We start from the raw sequence: 15,257 nt of genomic DNA on the forward strand, positions 1-15,257 counted from the left end.
GCTCTCTTAAATGGCACGTGCTTTGAGGACCTGGAGGCCTCCTTAGTCAGACTCTAGGACATGAAGGCTTCCGCTAAGATACCAACCATATTATTGTCCTCGATTTTATTTAGTTAGCATTTTTAGGTTTGATTAAAAATAAAAAGTTTTTTCTTACATACAGTACCTTTAGAACAAGGAATTGCCAATCATCTCCCTCCCATTCCTGAATTACAGAACCAGTCTCCCTAAAAAAAAGCATCATGAAAGTTGCTTTGATTTAAATGTCATTCCAAATGCTTATGTGCTTGGTCTGTAACCATGCTCAATACAGTGGTACCTCGGGTTACATACGCTTCAGGTTACAGACTCCACTAACCCAGAAATAGTACCTCGGGTTAAGAACTTTGCTTCAGGATGAGAACAGAAATCGTGCTCTTGCGGCCCAGCGGCAGCTGGTGCTTCAGGTTAAGAACAGTTTCAGGTTAAGAACGGACCTCCGGAACGAATTAAGTACCTAACCCAAGGTACCACTGTAACTGCCATATACATGGTCATTCCACACTGTAGTAAATGGTTGTTTAGCCTGCCTATTTCTTTAAAATTTGTTAACTTTCCCATTAATACAAGATCCCATATCTGCAAAAGCCACATTCCAACTAAGAGTCTAGCAACAGTGAGCTTTGCTACTATTAATAGGTTGGCACTAAGTCTCTTATTTGAGTGATTTTTTTTGCTTCCTTAGTGTAGTTAAGTGTTTGATTCTTACTATGTAAATGGCACAGGGAACTTTACTTATTGGGTGGTATTCATTTGCATTATGGTAAAAAGTTGTCTGCAATATGTATTTCTGCCACATGGTAACATTTTATGCTTATTTGCATGAAGCCTTCAACTACAGGTTATATCCAATTAACTTTTACTAAGAGTAGGACATTGAAATTAATACAGTAGATTCAAATTAGCTATGTCCATTCATAGCAATGGGTTTACTCTAAGGAGGACGAACATTAGAAAACAGCAGCAAGGCTCATTCTAGTCAGGCAGCTGAAGATAGAAGGAAGCCATCAGAAATTCTGTGATCATCCCCAGGATGCACAATACCTTTGTAAGCTTCAAGGCTCAAGACCTTACCTAGAATTACACTGATGTAAATTGCTAAACTTCTCTTTATCTAGCTCTTGGACTTTCTCCAGGCCACACACCTTGCCAGCCCTGTTTTGCACCATCCTTGAGTGTTTTCACCTGGCTGGAATGTGTCCTTGAACTCTGATAATGCCTTTTGCTTATCTGGAGGAGAGGGGTGTGTGTATGAACAGACGTGAAGGGAATGCCATCTTCAGCCTAAAAATAGTTCCCCACCTGATCAGGCAGCACAATCAGGAAGTGTTCCCTTTAAAATGCTACAGTTGTAAACAGCCCAAACCCAAGAAGCGTATTCATACTTTTGCTGCATTTTATTTAGAGAAAGTTCACCCTGCTTCTCTCTCTCTCCTATTCAGACACTCACAAGTGATCAAGAAGTACATGCAATATGTATAAAAAACAATGTTTATTATATCTGTCTCATGACCTAAAGCCAGCATACTATATGCCCCAAACTAACATTTTCACTCTCTGGGCAAACAAAAAAGCACATACATATTCCAACATCACTCCAAGCAGGGTCAGTCAAAAATGACTTTGTGAACAAGAAATGGCTAATTTTCTTCACTTTGAAGCCTGCCACCATCGCTGTTGGCAATTGTTGGCCACACAGCAACCATCTTCTTTTGAAGTGCAACGTGTATGGACGTCTAAGATTCTGCTGCAGGCAGCCAAAATAGGACCCTAAGCATTGTACAAGTATAAGAACTTATGACCCCCAACATTAACATATAAAACATTCATAATTAAAATATGCAAAAACCACACAATCCCATTAAAACAAAGCAATTAAAACAGGAGCCTTGGGTTGTGAGATGAAGGGAACACGTGTGTAAAAAGGTAGATCTTCAGAAACTAGTGGCACGCCATTGCAGATGGGGCCTGTAGAAAAAGAAGACAAGTTAGCACTCTGGTTTGGTTTTGTAGTACTGTATGCCTTCCCTCCTACACAGCATATTTTTATTGGTTTCATTTATGGATCACATGCTATGAATAATCTCAAAGCAATTTCACAATACAACAAAAAACATCTATTGCATGGATCCTTCTGCTCGTGGGACATATAGGAGCATGGGTTTCATTGCCCAACACGTTGAGCTGATGGGCAATAAGCTTAATGCCCCCTTTGCTTTACGCACCGTTATCTCACCCAAGGCCACTGGAAGAGGCCAGGGATGATTTTCAGACAGTGCCCTAACAACCTATAGGCACAATACAGAACCCAAAGTAATGTAAACACCTACTGAGTTTTCTAGCACTCAGAACTAAACTGTTTCAAGCTGGGAACGAGGAATGGGAGAGCCATGCAGCGTTATGGAATTTAGTGGGTCTTCCTTCAAAGCAAGCTCACATAGGGCTTCCAATATATCAACTGCCCTTGGTGCATCCATCCTCCTAGTTTCACTTTTAAGTAATCGCCCCCAACTAGGTTCATCTTAGCGCGTGAAATGGCACCCGAATTAATGCAAGTCCCCTCCCTACATCTAGGGAGGTGCAAAAATTCAATAAAAGCATTTTTAATGGTACTTTTTCAACATTTATATGTTTGCCGCCCTGAGAGTTGTTAACGAAGTTGCTTGTGCGTTTTCCTTTTAGGTTCCACAATTCTTTTTTTTTTTTAAGTGGAGATAGAAAATATGAAGTGTCTGCTGATCTCGCGGCAGACTTTCCAGTAGTCACCTGTGAACCGGTCGGAAAGCTGCATAGTCCGACGTGCAACAGTGCAAATGTACCCGCATTAGCTCGGAGACCAAATTTCGGGCCTCAACTCCCGGTGGAGGGAAAGAGCCTCCAGCGAGAAAAAGGCGCGTGGCAAGCAACTACACATCCCAGCGTTCCTCGCGCCCCAGGCCTAGCTGCCCCAATGGCCAACTGATGAGGAGCATGCTGGGAGATTTAGTACTTAACCTAAAAGCAGCAATATCGTAACTTCTTAGGGCAATTTTTTAGCTAAATTAATGTAACCAAAAACTTGCTTTTCCATACAATTTGAAACACCACATGCCCCCCCTTCTCCCGTTCCCGCTACACGCCCTCCACCTACCTTGCGCCTGCGAAACTGCAACTTCCTTCCTCCCGTCCTAACTTTTATAAACCTGGGCTTTTAACCATGCTCGATCCGGGGCTCCCTCCTCCAGCATAACACATAACAAGCCTCTTACGGCTGCGTATTAGCTCTAGTTAAGGGCGGGGCGGAGGAACATGTATGTATCGCTCGAGGAAGTAGTTCTCGCGAGATGCGCGGCATATAAATAGGCCTCGCCGCGCGGTTTCGGCCTTCTAGTCGAGAACACGTAAGTTGTGCAATGTTTCTTTTGGGGTTGGGGAGGTTGCTGAATCCGTCGCCATCGAGGGTCTGGGAGCCCGGAGTTTGGGCAATCCCACCGCGATGGGGATTAGGAGCAGTACCCGTCTCATGGGGAGGAAGGGATTTGGGGTTTTTTTTCTTCCTCAGATAGTGATGGGGTTATGGGCAAATCAGAGGCCCAGTTCAACACGGATCAGAAACCTTGTATTAGACTTTAGCATCTCAGAACGTACGTTGAGATTGAGCCTCTCCAGAAGCAATAAATATATACATTCTTGCATTTAGAAGTACAGTATATCAAGGGGGAAAGGATTGAGCCATTGAAATGTGCGGCCTGAAGTGGTACTGGCAATCTGTATCTGGCCCCCTTGATGTTGCTGTTTGATGAATGAGTGAAAAGTTTCATTGTAGCTGATCTGAAAGGAACTAGTTGGGTAGGAGGTGGGAGTTGACTAGCAGAATGACAAAAGTTCATCTCATCCAAGTTGAAATTTGGGGATGGCCTAATTAGAGAAGGGTTTGGGGTTTCTCCCTAATGGGAGTGAAGTTGCTATGGAATGTTGATCATTAGAAGACAGCAAGACTTTGTTTTAAAGGTCTGTGGTAGCCATCATGCTACTTATTCTTGTTTTTCTGATTGTGCAAACTGCTTTATGGACTGTGTTGGTGGATTCGGTGGGTTTAACGTGGGATCAAGAAGGTGGGATATAAGTTCATTGACAGGTGTACATCTCCCTCCCCCTTTAAATGGTTCTTATATGTAGTGATTAATTTAACGTTTTGAAAAGAAACCATGAAATGGGAACTACCTGGGAAAATCTAGGGCATCTTAATTTTCTTGGCATTGGTTCTTGTGAATTTTGATACATTTCTGTCACTGCCTAGGGCTGCTGATTCCTAAAATATGCTTTGGTCAGCACCCTGCATCTACTTTGAAATGTGATCACATCTATATGGTTCCATTTGCTACTTGAGGATAGAAACAATTTTTCCTACTGTTTTTGTTGCCGTTCCAACACAATATCTGTCACTGTCCATTATGTCATGAGCTTAATGCACTAAAAAGTTTGATGTGTTTTGTTTCTACAGCAAATGGCGGACGACGCCGGTGCTGCGGGAGGGGCAGGGGGAGCTGGAGCAGCTGCAGGTGGAGGAGCTGCTGCCAGGGGAGGCTTCCGAGGAGGCTTTGGCAGTGGAGGCCGAGGGCGTGGGAGAGGCCGTGGCAGGGGACGTGGCCGAGGGCGTGGAGCTCGGGGCAAAGCTGAAGACAAAGAAGTGAGTTCAAGTCACCTTTTTGGTGTTTTTAGGGAGCTTTCAGCAACCTGGTGCCCTCCAGGTGTTTGGATTACAACTCCCAGCAGCCTCTTTCCAGCATGGGATGCTCAAGTTTTTTGAGCAAACTTTTAATAAATGGAAACTTTTCTTAGATGGGTTTGGTTTTAGAGTTGCTAGGGTTTCAACAATGTCCAGTGCCATGATCAAATTATCTTACTAAATCTGCTTCCTTGGTTTTTCAAAAAAGCTCTGGCAAACAAGGGCTCAGCTCTTAAGTATGCAGAAGACAATTATGGTAGGGGCAGAGTACTCCTAGAAAGCAGATGAGAGGTGCTATTTTTTAATGAAATGCATTTTTAAAAAAACAAATCCTTGCAGATAGAAAATTAGCAGAGCTGATAGATTATGTTCAAATAGATGAAAACCTTTCTTCTGTATACCCATTTTTTAACAGCAAATCCTACCCATAGCTTTTACATGGAAAAGATTGATATATTGTAGTTACTTTTCTGTTAGGGTGGCTAAGGCTGCAGTCAGTGTTTCTTGTATACATGGAATAAAGATCAATGTACAATGTTTGAACAGGTTGAACTGATTGCCTTTCATTTTTCCCCCCAGTGGATTCCAGTCACCAAACTTGGTCGCCTAGTAAAGGACATGAAAATCAAGTCTCTGGAGGAGATTTACCTTTTCTCCCTTCCAATCAAGGTATTTGCTCTATGTTAGGGGCTCTGTAGGGTTTCTCAGGACTGAGAACGATTCACAGTGCTTTTCCATTGGTAAAGTTTACCAAGAGGAGGGGTTTTGGGTAGTAGTTGTCCAATGAAACTGATTAGCAGAAAATTCTATGCAGTCAAAAGAAAAGACTTTTTCACAGTGTATGCATAATTGATGGAATTCAGTCACAAGATTGTGTGATTAGATTTTTTTTTTGTCAGATCATTGGTCTATCTAGTTCAGTATTGTCTCTACACTGAGTGGCAGCAACCATCCAAGGTTAATGCAAGAGGCATTCTCAGACATACCTGGACATTCTGAGGAATGAATCCAGGACCTTCTGCATAAAAGACAGGTGCTGTCTCTTTTCCCCTAAGGAGAAGAGGTCAGTTGGTGGTGGCTCTCCATGATGGCTGTCTGAAGTCATTTTGGGTTCAGAGCTACTGCTGTGCCATTGAATCTCAGCAGTTGGGGAGCAGCAGGAGGAGAGGTCTGTTGCCTTAATGCTCTGCTTGTGGGTCTCTGGGGACATCATACGTGATAGGGTTGCAAAGGAACAATTGGAGCCTTAAAGTATGCTCCCAATTGTTCCTTGGTAAGCAAGGCTTGCTATTGTTGCCAATCAGCTGCTCAGCACTGATCAACTGTTGGGTACTTAAAGCAAGCATTGTAGGGAAATCTTTCGGATCACATGGGCAAAGGAAAATACTGCACTTGTGTCAGATGCTTGACAGGTGAACCTTGCCTACTTGTCACAATGGGGTATGGAAGAAGTCTGGATCTGGCCAACTAGCCAGATCCAATTCTCCTCCTGAGACATACCCTTGTTTTAACACAGCAAACTTTGTGATTAATTTATGCTTATTGCTAGAGAACTGACCAGTTAATGTTGCCTTCACAGGAGTCTGAAATAATTGACTTTTTCCTGGGCTCATCCCTGAAGGATGAGGTTTTGAAGATCATGCCTGTTCAGAAACAAACCCGGGCTGGTCAGCGCACCAGGTTCAAGGTAACGTTTTGCATCCATATGAATTCCAGAAATTGATCTATTTTTTGATTGGCCTCAGGCAACCTTTACAGCAGAAATTCACAAAAAAAAATGTTTTCTTGGAGACACATTCAGTCTGGCCCTAAAGTGTTATTTTTGGGCCAGAGTAGGAGCACACTTACCATTGACAGACCTTGCTCTTTTACATTTATGAATGAACTACTTACCTGTTTGCGTCTGCCTTTCCAAATCTCTGAGCCAATTACATATGATGTAGAGATGCTAGAGAATTGACAGCCAATGGCAGAGGCTGATAGAGGCAAAGCCAGAGCAATTAATCCTGCAGAGGGCAGCCTCCTCGAATCATCTCACAGGGTTGGCTAAAATTGGGCTCCCAATTTGTTGCTGGACTAAAACTCCCATAAACATCTGGAGGGCACCAAGTTGAGGAAGGCAGATAAAGAGAAGTGGATTCTAAACAGATGAATTGACATGAACATCCTGTTTTTAGTTGACATGATCAGGGTGCCTGTGTTCCTCAGGAATGCCTGTTTAACACTGGTATGTTCTGTTGAGGCTTTTGTGCTATGGTTAAGGGATGTGTGGATTTTAGCTGCACCCCTGATGAGGCTTCTCTTGTCTTCCTTTTCAGGCTTTTGTGGCGATTGGTGACTACAATGGTCACGTTGGTCTTGGGGTCAAGTGCTCCAAGGAAGTTGCCACCGCCATCCGTGGGGCCATCATTCTTGCAAAGCTGTCCATTGTGCCTGTGAGGAGAGGCTACTGGGGGAACAAGATCGGCAAGCCGCACACTGTACCTTGCAAGGTAACATTTGACACTTTGCCAAACCAGGGATTGGGACTTCAAATTAGGGTTATTCACATTAAAATATCCATGCCAGTTTCTTACTGTGTGAAACTTGTGTTTGTTTAGGTGACAGGTCGGTGTGGCTCCGTACTTGTGCGTCTCATCCCTGCGCCACGTGGTACTGGAATTGTGTCTGCCCCAGTTCCCAAGAAATTGCTGATGATGGCTGGTATTGACGACTGTTACACATCAGCGAGGGGCTGCACTGCCACCTTGGGCAACTTTGGTACGTTTCTATACTTCAGATTTACTTGAAAAATGACAGTGGAGTGCAATAGACTGTGTCACTTTTACAAGTAATTCATGTAAAGGGCAGCAGTAGGCATCATGGGCCATAAGGGAAAAAAGTCTGGCAAGCTGCCAATTTCTCTAGGACGTTTGGTTAAGAGGTGAGAAATACTTCCGCCTTAGCCAACTTTGTGCCTTCCTGTTGGGACTGAGAGCAGCTGTAGTCTAAAACATATGGAGGGCACCTGGTTGAGGTGCAGCTATACTGTGTGTATATGTTTACATACACACACGCATAAGTACTGCCTTTTGGGATGTGTTTTGGTAAAACTCTCTCTGCTCTGCTCAGTTGTACCTGGCCCAAGTGGTACAACTGTCGTTTTTCGAGAGGGAAAGCAAATGAGTTTGTTTGCACGGCAGTGAGATTCAATGAAATAGTCTCCCTGTTCCTTTTCATACTCAACAACGCAATTATTTTTCCAGTAGCAGCAACTGGTTTTGGTGCTGCCAGCTCAGTCTTGTGTACATTGGTGACTATGTATGATCTTTCTTTTTCTGTAGCCAAGGCCACCTTTGATGCCATCTCAAAGACCTATAGTTACCTTACCCCTGATCTGTGGAAAGAGACTGTGTTCACCAAGTCACCTTATCAGGTAAGAGCAGCCTTGAGAGCTGTAGCATGCATTTAAGATGTCTTTGGGAATTAGCTTTATTTCATGAATCTCTGCTCATAGGCAGGGATGGGGGTACATTATTAATCATGAATCCATATAAGAACCAGCATTTCAATTCTTTTGAGGGCTGTATTTAACAGAATATAGCTGTTGCCATCAGGTCAAGCTGCAGTTAGCAGGTTTGACCCACTTCAAAAGATTACCTGGGGTGAATGAGGTTCAGAAACAATTCGTATGTTCATGGTCTCTTTGCCTTTCCCTGCAGGAGTTCACTGATCATCTTGCAAAGACTCATGCTACCAGAGTGTCTGTCCAGAGGACCCAAGCAGCTGCTGTGGCAACTACCTAAAAGATGTACTTTAAAATAAAGTGACCAAGAGTTTTTAAACCAGTCTCGCAAATCATGTGTAGTGTTTGTTGTTGGATGGGTTATAGGGACATCAGTGCCTCCAGAGGAAATAAAAGAACACAAAAGTGTGGCTGCTGGATCAGGCCAAAGGAGCTCATCTAGTCCAGCATCCTGTTCTTATAGAAGCCAACCACAAGCCATAATTGCAAGCTTCCCAAGCAGAACCTGGGCACAATAATACTTTTCCTAAGAAGTGGCATTCAGAGGCATCCTGTCTTTAGTGAAGATAGAACATTGCCATTAGTAGCTTTATCTTCCTTGAATGTCTGATTTTTTAATTATAGTGCTACCAAGTGCCCAGTATAGGTTGGATCTAGCATATGACATTGATATTTTAGGAGCTCTTGAGCAGCATTAAAGGGGATTTACTGCCTTACAGGATTGTATCCTAGCATTAGTCCTGCTCTGAGTAGACTGTTGAAATTAATGGACCTAACTAGCCAGTCCATTCATTTCAGTGGCTGAGCAAGACTGTTTGGTAACCCACAGCTTTTCTGGAGGTAGGATTTCCTCATGTAGCTATAGCCATTGGAAAAAAGGATATTGCCACCCTTTGTAAGACACAGGCCCATTTGGATTTTTGAACAAGTGCTGTGTTGAACAGCATGGGGGCTGCTGCTCAGAAAGACTTGTTGCCTCAGTCTGTCTTGAGAGAATGGAGTGCACCTCTGGGGATGAAGTCAAACCACTGGGGAGTCACAGTGCCTGCTGTGGCTGTAGAGAAACTGCTGCCTACCACATTTTTGCTGTGTTAACACACAAGTGACCTCTGCAGGGTGCAAGCCTGGGTAGGGTTTATGGAGGTCCTGGGCTGCACAGATGACAGTGCTCCCCCTCAGCCTCACTGATGTGGTCAAAAGAAAAGCGGAGCAATACATTTGGCACCAGCTTGGCTGCAGGAGTTGTTGGAAGGTGGTGTCCAACCAGCTTTTAAATTCCAGTCTGTTTTAATGTAGGGTTTAATGCTCAGTCTTCTCAAGGCCATGGGGTATGGGTTATCCCTTGGTGGTGGAGGAATGTCTTTTTTTTTCTAGATCAACATTTACTAACTGGAGTTTGGAGAACTATGTACAGGATCTTAAAAGCCACAGTACGTTAACTTGCAGAGAGCTACAAACTCGAAGAGCAGTAATTTCATAGCTTACCTGGTACCCTGCTGGTGTTTGGCCCACAACTCCCATAACCCCCACCCCCGAAGGCTTTTTTGCAAAGGCTGCAAATGGCTTAATAATGGAAGACACTTTAAACAATTGCATCAAAGCTGGATCCAGTGATCTACCTTACCCATTTTTACTCTATTTTAGTTTTTAAAAATTACAAATGGCATAATCTCCATCATTCCTAACCTACAAGAGCAGTCCAGTGCTCTGACCATTTGGACTGACCAGAACTACACTGACCAATAAATAATACTTTTTTTTATACCCCGCCCATCTGGCTGGATTTCCCCAGCCACTCCGGGCGGCTACCAACAAAATAGTTAAAATACATTAAAACATCAGTCATTAAAAACTTTCCTAAACAGGGCTGCCTTCAGGTGTCTTCTAAAAGTCAGTTGTTTATTTCCTTGACATCTGATGGGAGGGCGTTCCATAGGGCGAGTGCCACAACTGAGAAGACCCTCTGCCTGCTTCCCATAAGGCAAGACTATAGTTGGGTTTACTAAAGAAAAAACAAATTGCAGTTACTGGGAAAGTAACATATCTAAGCTGGTGCTTTCACAGTAGATTACATAAAATTCTCTTGAAGTGTGTGCTGTGGAAGTACACCTCTTAAACCCTTTACATACATATACAGTATGTGGTTAGCCAGGCACCTAGAAAAGCAACTTATGTACCAGCCACTTGCGTCAGTGACGTGTAAAGGCAATTTTTAGTTTCTAGCCATAATTCAAGAAGGCAAACCCATCCTGCCATTTTTCAACCCTCTCCACTAGTTTCCTCTTAATCCCATTTCTCCTTCCTGTTGTGTTTACAAAGCAAAGACAATCTTAGCATTTACAGCTTTATTTTCTTCCCACTATACATTCTGAGTCTGCCTTGTATATGTTTACAGTAGTTCTGAGAGAACAGCACAGATGATGCTTGATTTACCATCCATACAGTGTCTAATCTGCAGACACACACGCTAGTTTGTCTGGAGCGCAAATCCCAGGCCAAAGCGACCAGAACACTTAATGTGCCTCAGCTGCTGCCTTGGCCTCCTTCCTTTCTTTAATCATCCGGTGCTTCTGCTTCATTAAGCATTTGCGAGCAGTTCCCAGGCCGCCAAGTTCGCCATCTAGGATGACAGTGGAGAACAATCATGATCTGAGAGAAAAGGGGAGACTTCCACTGCAGAATTACATATTAAGCATGCTAACTTGCCATAAAAAAGTAAACAGTTCATTTTATTTGTATACTACTTTTCTGCCCCCCCCCCAAATCACATCAAAGGAACTTAACAACAAAGAAAACAAGAATGCATTTTGAAACCAAACAGTGCAAAAACAACATAGCAAAATAAAATGCTGTACTGAATGGTAGTCTAGTATCAGAACATTAGGCCTGCTGCTCAGAGCAAGTTCCACTGTCATTTACTTTAAGATTGGTGCTTTCCTTGTCTCTTTCTGCCCTCTGCCTTTCTCTGTCCTGCACAGAGGTGAATGCAGGAGTCTTGACTACTACTACTGTTAAGCTGAGCTTTGGGGGATTTTTATATGTGTACACACATAGCCAAAACACGACTTGTAAGGCAAGAACCTTTGCACCTCTGCAGGACAGTAGCTCATCCAGGCCTCCCTAGGTCTTGAAGCCACTTGGAAAGCAGCAAAATATGCCTCCTACCAGAAGCTGAACTCTCAATTCTACCAACATGGCCCATGTGAATTGTAGTCTAAGCACATCTGGGAGGAACCAGGGAGGCAAGGCTGCCCCAAGTGTTGATGTGGACTTCCATACCAGCTTCCCAATCCCACCTGTGTGAGCTCAGGATGGAACATAGCCTTTAAGTCAGATTGTTTTCACAGTGGGATGTAAATTTGAAATAATCCCAATATACTAATAGACTCACATCTGTCGTCATAGGCCTTGGTCACCTCTTTGAAGTGCTGTAACTCTGCTGCACAGTTCTCCAAATAACTGGGTCCTTCCCGCTGCTTGCAAGCACCCATTCTCTCCTGGATGATCCTCACAATTTGTCTATCAACTAGCCTGTGGGAGTGGAAAGAGAGAGATACAAACACTTGAAGAATGCAATAATACAGACTTTACCTAAGTTCCTGGATTGAAATTCTGTACAGAAAATTACACCAAGTCCATATGACACATCAAAAACACATAATGCAAGCAGTCCAACAAGATTATTTTATCTTATTTTAATTGTCCCACAAACCCCTCCATAGTCCGCTCCACTTCCCAGCCTCCCTCCCAATCTAATATGCAGCCACATTCCTGCTTCCAACTTTCCTTTTTTTAATTCTATTGCTCTCAGGTCTCCTCCTCTCTGTGACAAGCCCACTCTTGCTCCCTTCCTACCCCTTATGTCTGGAACTGCCTCCCAGTTTATTGGCAGAGCTTGCCCTGTAATTTATTTCAAGCTCCTCTGCACAACTCAAATTTTCCATGTGGACTTTAGAACCAATACGCAGAGGTGGATTCAGGGCAGCACAATTGGTTTCCCTGCACTGAGAGCAGGGGCCAAGGGGCTGCCTTCCTGGTTCCTTCCCAAAGCCTAGTGAATGCTGAGCTTTGGGAAGGAAGCATGAGGGCTCTGGCAGGGTCCTATAGTCCTTCCTCCTTCTCAGAAACTAGTTAGCATTTGCCTAGCTTTGAGAAGTTGGAAGTAGGGACTTTAGGAACCTGCAAGAGGCTCACACCTCCTTCCCAAAGCCTGGCACCTCCCTTACCCAGCTTAGTGAAGGCGGATTTGGGTTGGGGGGATGGCAGCGTCAAATTTTGGCCCTGCACAGGGCACCATATTACCAAGGCCCACCCCTGCACTAGGCCAGACTTTGCTAACATGGTGCCCTCCAGATGTTTTGGACTGCAAAGATCACTGATGGTGGGAGTTGGTTAGGATGTCTGGGTTTGTTGGAAGCTGAAGTACAATCACATCTGGTGGCCACAAATTAGCCTCCTTTGATCTAGGGAAAGCAAAAACATCAGTCTTGAGGGGAATAATTTCTCAGCCTATTCCTGCCTCCACAACTGTCTTCTGCAGGAGTGGAGAATCTTTTCAGGTTGAAGGCCGCATTCTCTTCTGGGCAAACATCTTAAGGGCCACATGCCGATAGACTGTGGGGCCAGAGACAAAAATGGGCAGAGCAATGAATGCAAATTTTTACTTTTGAATGGTAGGCTAGTTCCTACACACAATCATAAACCTCTCTAGCCAGGAAAGCAGGAGGCATTATCAGAGGTCAAGAACACTGTCCAGCCAAGCAGAAACACTGAAGGAGATTGCAGAACAGGGTTAAAAAGGGAGCGGTGGCCAGGGGAGAGAGTCCTGAGGGCCAGAAAGAGAAGATTGGATGGCCGCATTTGGCCTCTGGGCCCAAGGTTTCCTGCTTCTGGCCTACTGCAAGCTTCTCATGGCAGGGACCCAAGCACTACATACACTGATGATACTGTCTAACCAACAATCCTTACTTCTATCCTGAAAGTCAAATAACAATACTGCAAACCATTCAATCCTTAGAAGACTGTAGGCAACATCCTCCCAACTCTGCACAGAACAAAACATTTGGCAGGAGAGCCAAACTGCTATCCTATCCACCCTCCGAAAAAGAGAAGACGTACTTATCTCTCGTCCACTGCATCTCTGCTTCATAGTAACATATGTAGTCGTCCTCCAAGCACTCTGTATAGTCCGGCACACGGCGGAAGTTCCGGTGATAGTAATAAAACTTGTTCTTTGCATGCTGGCGCTCTATCCATTCTGCAGGAGTGAAATGTCCAGAGATGCTTTTCAAGATTCAAACTAAAGAGGTCTTTTAAGCAATACGAAGCCAAGACAGAGTCAACTCGTGGAAAATTATGCCTTGCAGGGAGCTCTCATAAGAGAAGTCTTCCTGCTGAACTACAAATCCCATAATCCTTGACCACTGACAGTACAGGCTGGGGATGATGGAGGATGTTCTCCCAAAACATTTAGGCCGGGGCTCAAGGTTGGGGAGGATGAATTGAAGAAAATCTACCCCTCTTCCAACCTGCACTCCACTTATCCAAGAGCTGGGGAAGATAAGCCTCTCCAGCAGCGGTTCTCAATCTGTGGGTCCCCAGATGTTGTTGGACTACAACTCCCATCATCCCTGAGCTCTGGCCTTGCTAGCTAGGGGTGATGGGAGTTGTAGTCCAACAACATCTGGGAACCCACAGGTTGAGAAAGGCTGTGTCTCTAGGATGCTGACTGAAGCTAATGGGTGTCCAACAACATCCGGAGGACCATTGGTTCCCCACCCCAGACTTCAACATCATCCAGCCTCCTTCTACTCAACTCAGCCCCTTCTCCACTTGCAAAACCTCCCTAGCATTTGGCTTCTCCCCTGTTCTAGCCCTGCAGCTTTCTCTTGGTCCCTCCCCTGCATTCTAGCACCATCCCAGCCCTTCCAAACTTATAGACCAGTGTTTTAGACTAGGGCCTCTAGCATTTTTTTTTGGACTACAATCCCCATCATCCCTGACCACTGGTCCTGCTAGCTTGGGATGATGGGAGTTGTAGTCCGAAATCAGATGGAGACCCAAGTTTGGGAAACCCTGTTCTATACCATCACCAGGGGTTCTAGCCTCTCCCATTGTAGGCCTTCGCTGTAGCCCAGGTCCAACCCTGCAATGCACACACTCATATAACCCCCCCCAGCACCCCTATTTTTTTCCCTCCTGCCTTGTAGGAGCCCACAGCCTTGTGGCCCTTCCTATGCATTCTAGCCCCCAACCCTTACCTCATAGCCACACCCCTTGGTTCCCGGCCCCGCCCCAGCCCTTCACTCCATTCCTGATTGTAGTCCCCGCCCCACTCTAACTCCACCCGCTAGTTCCTAGCCCCACCCCACACTTCCACCCCTTGGTCTTATAGCCCCGCCCCCAGACTCCTGGCCCCGCCCCCAGCGCTTCCCTCCCTCCCCATTGTCTAACTCCGCCCTTTGGCTCCTGGCCCCGCCCCTTCTCACCCCTCCAGGCTGTGACCGGCGCGTCGACCACGACTCGAAATATCTGGTCTACCAGGTACAGCGGGTTGGTGAGCTCCGTCTTAGGAGTGCGAGAAGGCGGCGCGCGGTACACATCTCGGTCCGGCTCTTCGGGCATCGCTGCAGCCTTTGCGCGAGCAAAGCGATGCGGACAAAATGGCGGCCTCCTTGGCAGAGGGACCGGGTCAGGTTAAGGAAAAGAAGAGCGCATGCGCAGCCACTCGTGCCGCGCGCGCTGCGTGATGGGAGGTGCAGTTTGTAAATATTGGCTTTAAGAGGTTCGAAAGGGTGCAATGCGCATGCGCTTACTAATGGTTTTGTTTTAAAAAAATCTTCCGGTGGCTGCTGGGATATGTAGTCCTCTGTCTGCAAGGTCTTGTTCTGAAGTTTTCTTCCCCACTGTGGGTCTCATAAGCCCGATAGGAGCTGCACCCGTTGAATTTCCAGTTGTTCAGAAGCTAATGGTCATAAGAGACAGTTAAAATAAACTGGCAACCTT

At 45.0% G+C, this 15,257-nt stretch overlaps 2 protein-coding genes and 1 long non-coding RNA gene across 3 annotated transcripts; 1 reads left to right on the top strand and 2 right to left on the bottom strand.

The window, feature by feature from the left end:
• Positions 1–1,516: 1,516 nt before the first annotated feature.
• Positions 1,517–3,274, bottom strand: LOC310749061. The gene is made up of 2 exons (XR_014541471.1): positions 3,170–3,274; positions 1,517–2,007 (listed from the first exon to the last, which is right to left on the bottom strand). It is a non-coding gene; the product is annotated as an uncharacterized lncRNA (long non-coding RNA).
• Positions 3,275–3,315: 41 nt separating this feature from the next.
• RPS2 (ribosomal protein S2) lies at positions 3,316–8,584 on the top strand. The gene is made up of 8 exons (XM_083585461.1): positions 3,316–3,419; positions 4,523–4,708; positions 5,327–5,416; positions 6,327–6,434; positions 7,066–7,239; positions 7,348–7,507; positions 8,071–8,162; positions 8,449–8,584. Exons 2-8 carry the CDS (start codon positions 4,526–4,528, stop codon positions 8,530–8,532), a joined length of 891 nt encoding a protein of 296 aa, XP_083441587.1. The 5' UTR covers positions 3,316–3,419; positions 4,523–4,525; the 3' UTR covers positions 8,533–8,584.
• A 1,998-nt stretch (positions 8,585–10,582) lies between these two features.
• NDUFB10 (NADH:ubiquinone oxidoreductase subunit B10) lies at positions 10,583–14,968 on the bottom strand. Its single transcript, XM_083584774.1, has 4 exons — positions 14,741–14,968; positions 13,371–13,509; positions 11,644–11,783; positions 10,583–10,872 (listed from the first exon to the last, which is right to left on the bottom strand). Exons 1-4 carry the CDS (start codon positions 14,874–14,876, stop codon positions 10,766–10,768), a joined length of 522 nt encoding a protein of 173 aa, XP_083440900.1. The 5' UTR covers positions 14,877–14,968; the 3' UTR covers positions 10,583–10,765.
• Between the last annotated feature and the right edge of the window lie 289 nt (positions 14,969–15,257).

This window comes from Podarcis filfolensis (assembly GCF_964270895.1).
Source record: "Podarcis filfolensis genome assembly, chromosome: 14".
NCBI lineage: Eukaryota > Metazoa > Chordata > Lepidosauria > Squamata > Lacertidae > Podarcis > Podarcis filfolensis.

Excerpts from the sequence above, each read along its gene's own strand:
- RPS2 (XM_083585461.1), top strand. The coding sequence starts at position 4,526 with ATGGCGGACGACGCCGGTGCTGCGGGAGGGGCAGGGGGAGCTGGAGCA. Across the intron at positions 5,417-6,326 it reads TTTTCTCCCTTCCAATCAAG|GAGTCTGAAATAATTGACTT; the intron begins GTATTTGCTCTA and ends TTGCCTTCACAG. Across the intron at positions 8,163-8,448 it reads TCACCAAGTCACCTTATCAG|GAGTTCACTGATCATCTTGC; the intron begins GTAAGAGCAGCC and ends CTTTCCCTGCAG.
- NDUFB10 (XM_083584774.1), bottom strand. The coding sequence starts at position 14,876 with ATGCCCGAAGAGCCGGACCGAGATGTGTACCGCGCGCCGCCTTCTCGC. Across the intron at positions 13,510-14,740 it reads GCCGGTCACAGCCTGGAGGG|AATGGATAGAGCGCCAGCAT; the intron begins GTGAGAAGGGGC and ends TCACTCCTGCAG. Across the intron at positions 11,784-13,370 it reads ATGCAGTGGACGAGAGATAA|GCTAGTTGATAGACAAATTG; the intron begins GTACGTCTTCTC and ends CCACTCCCACAG.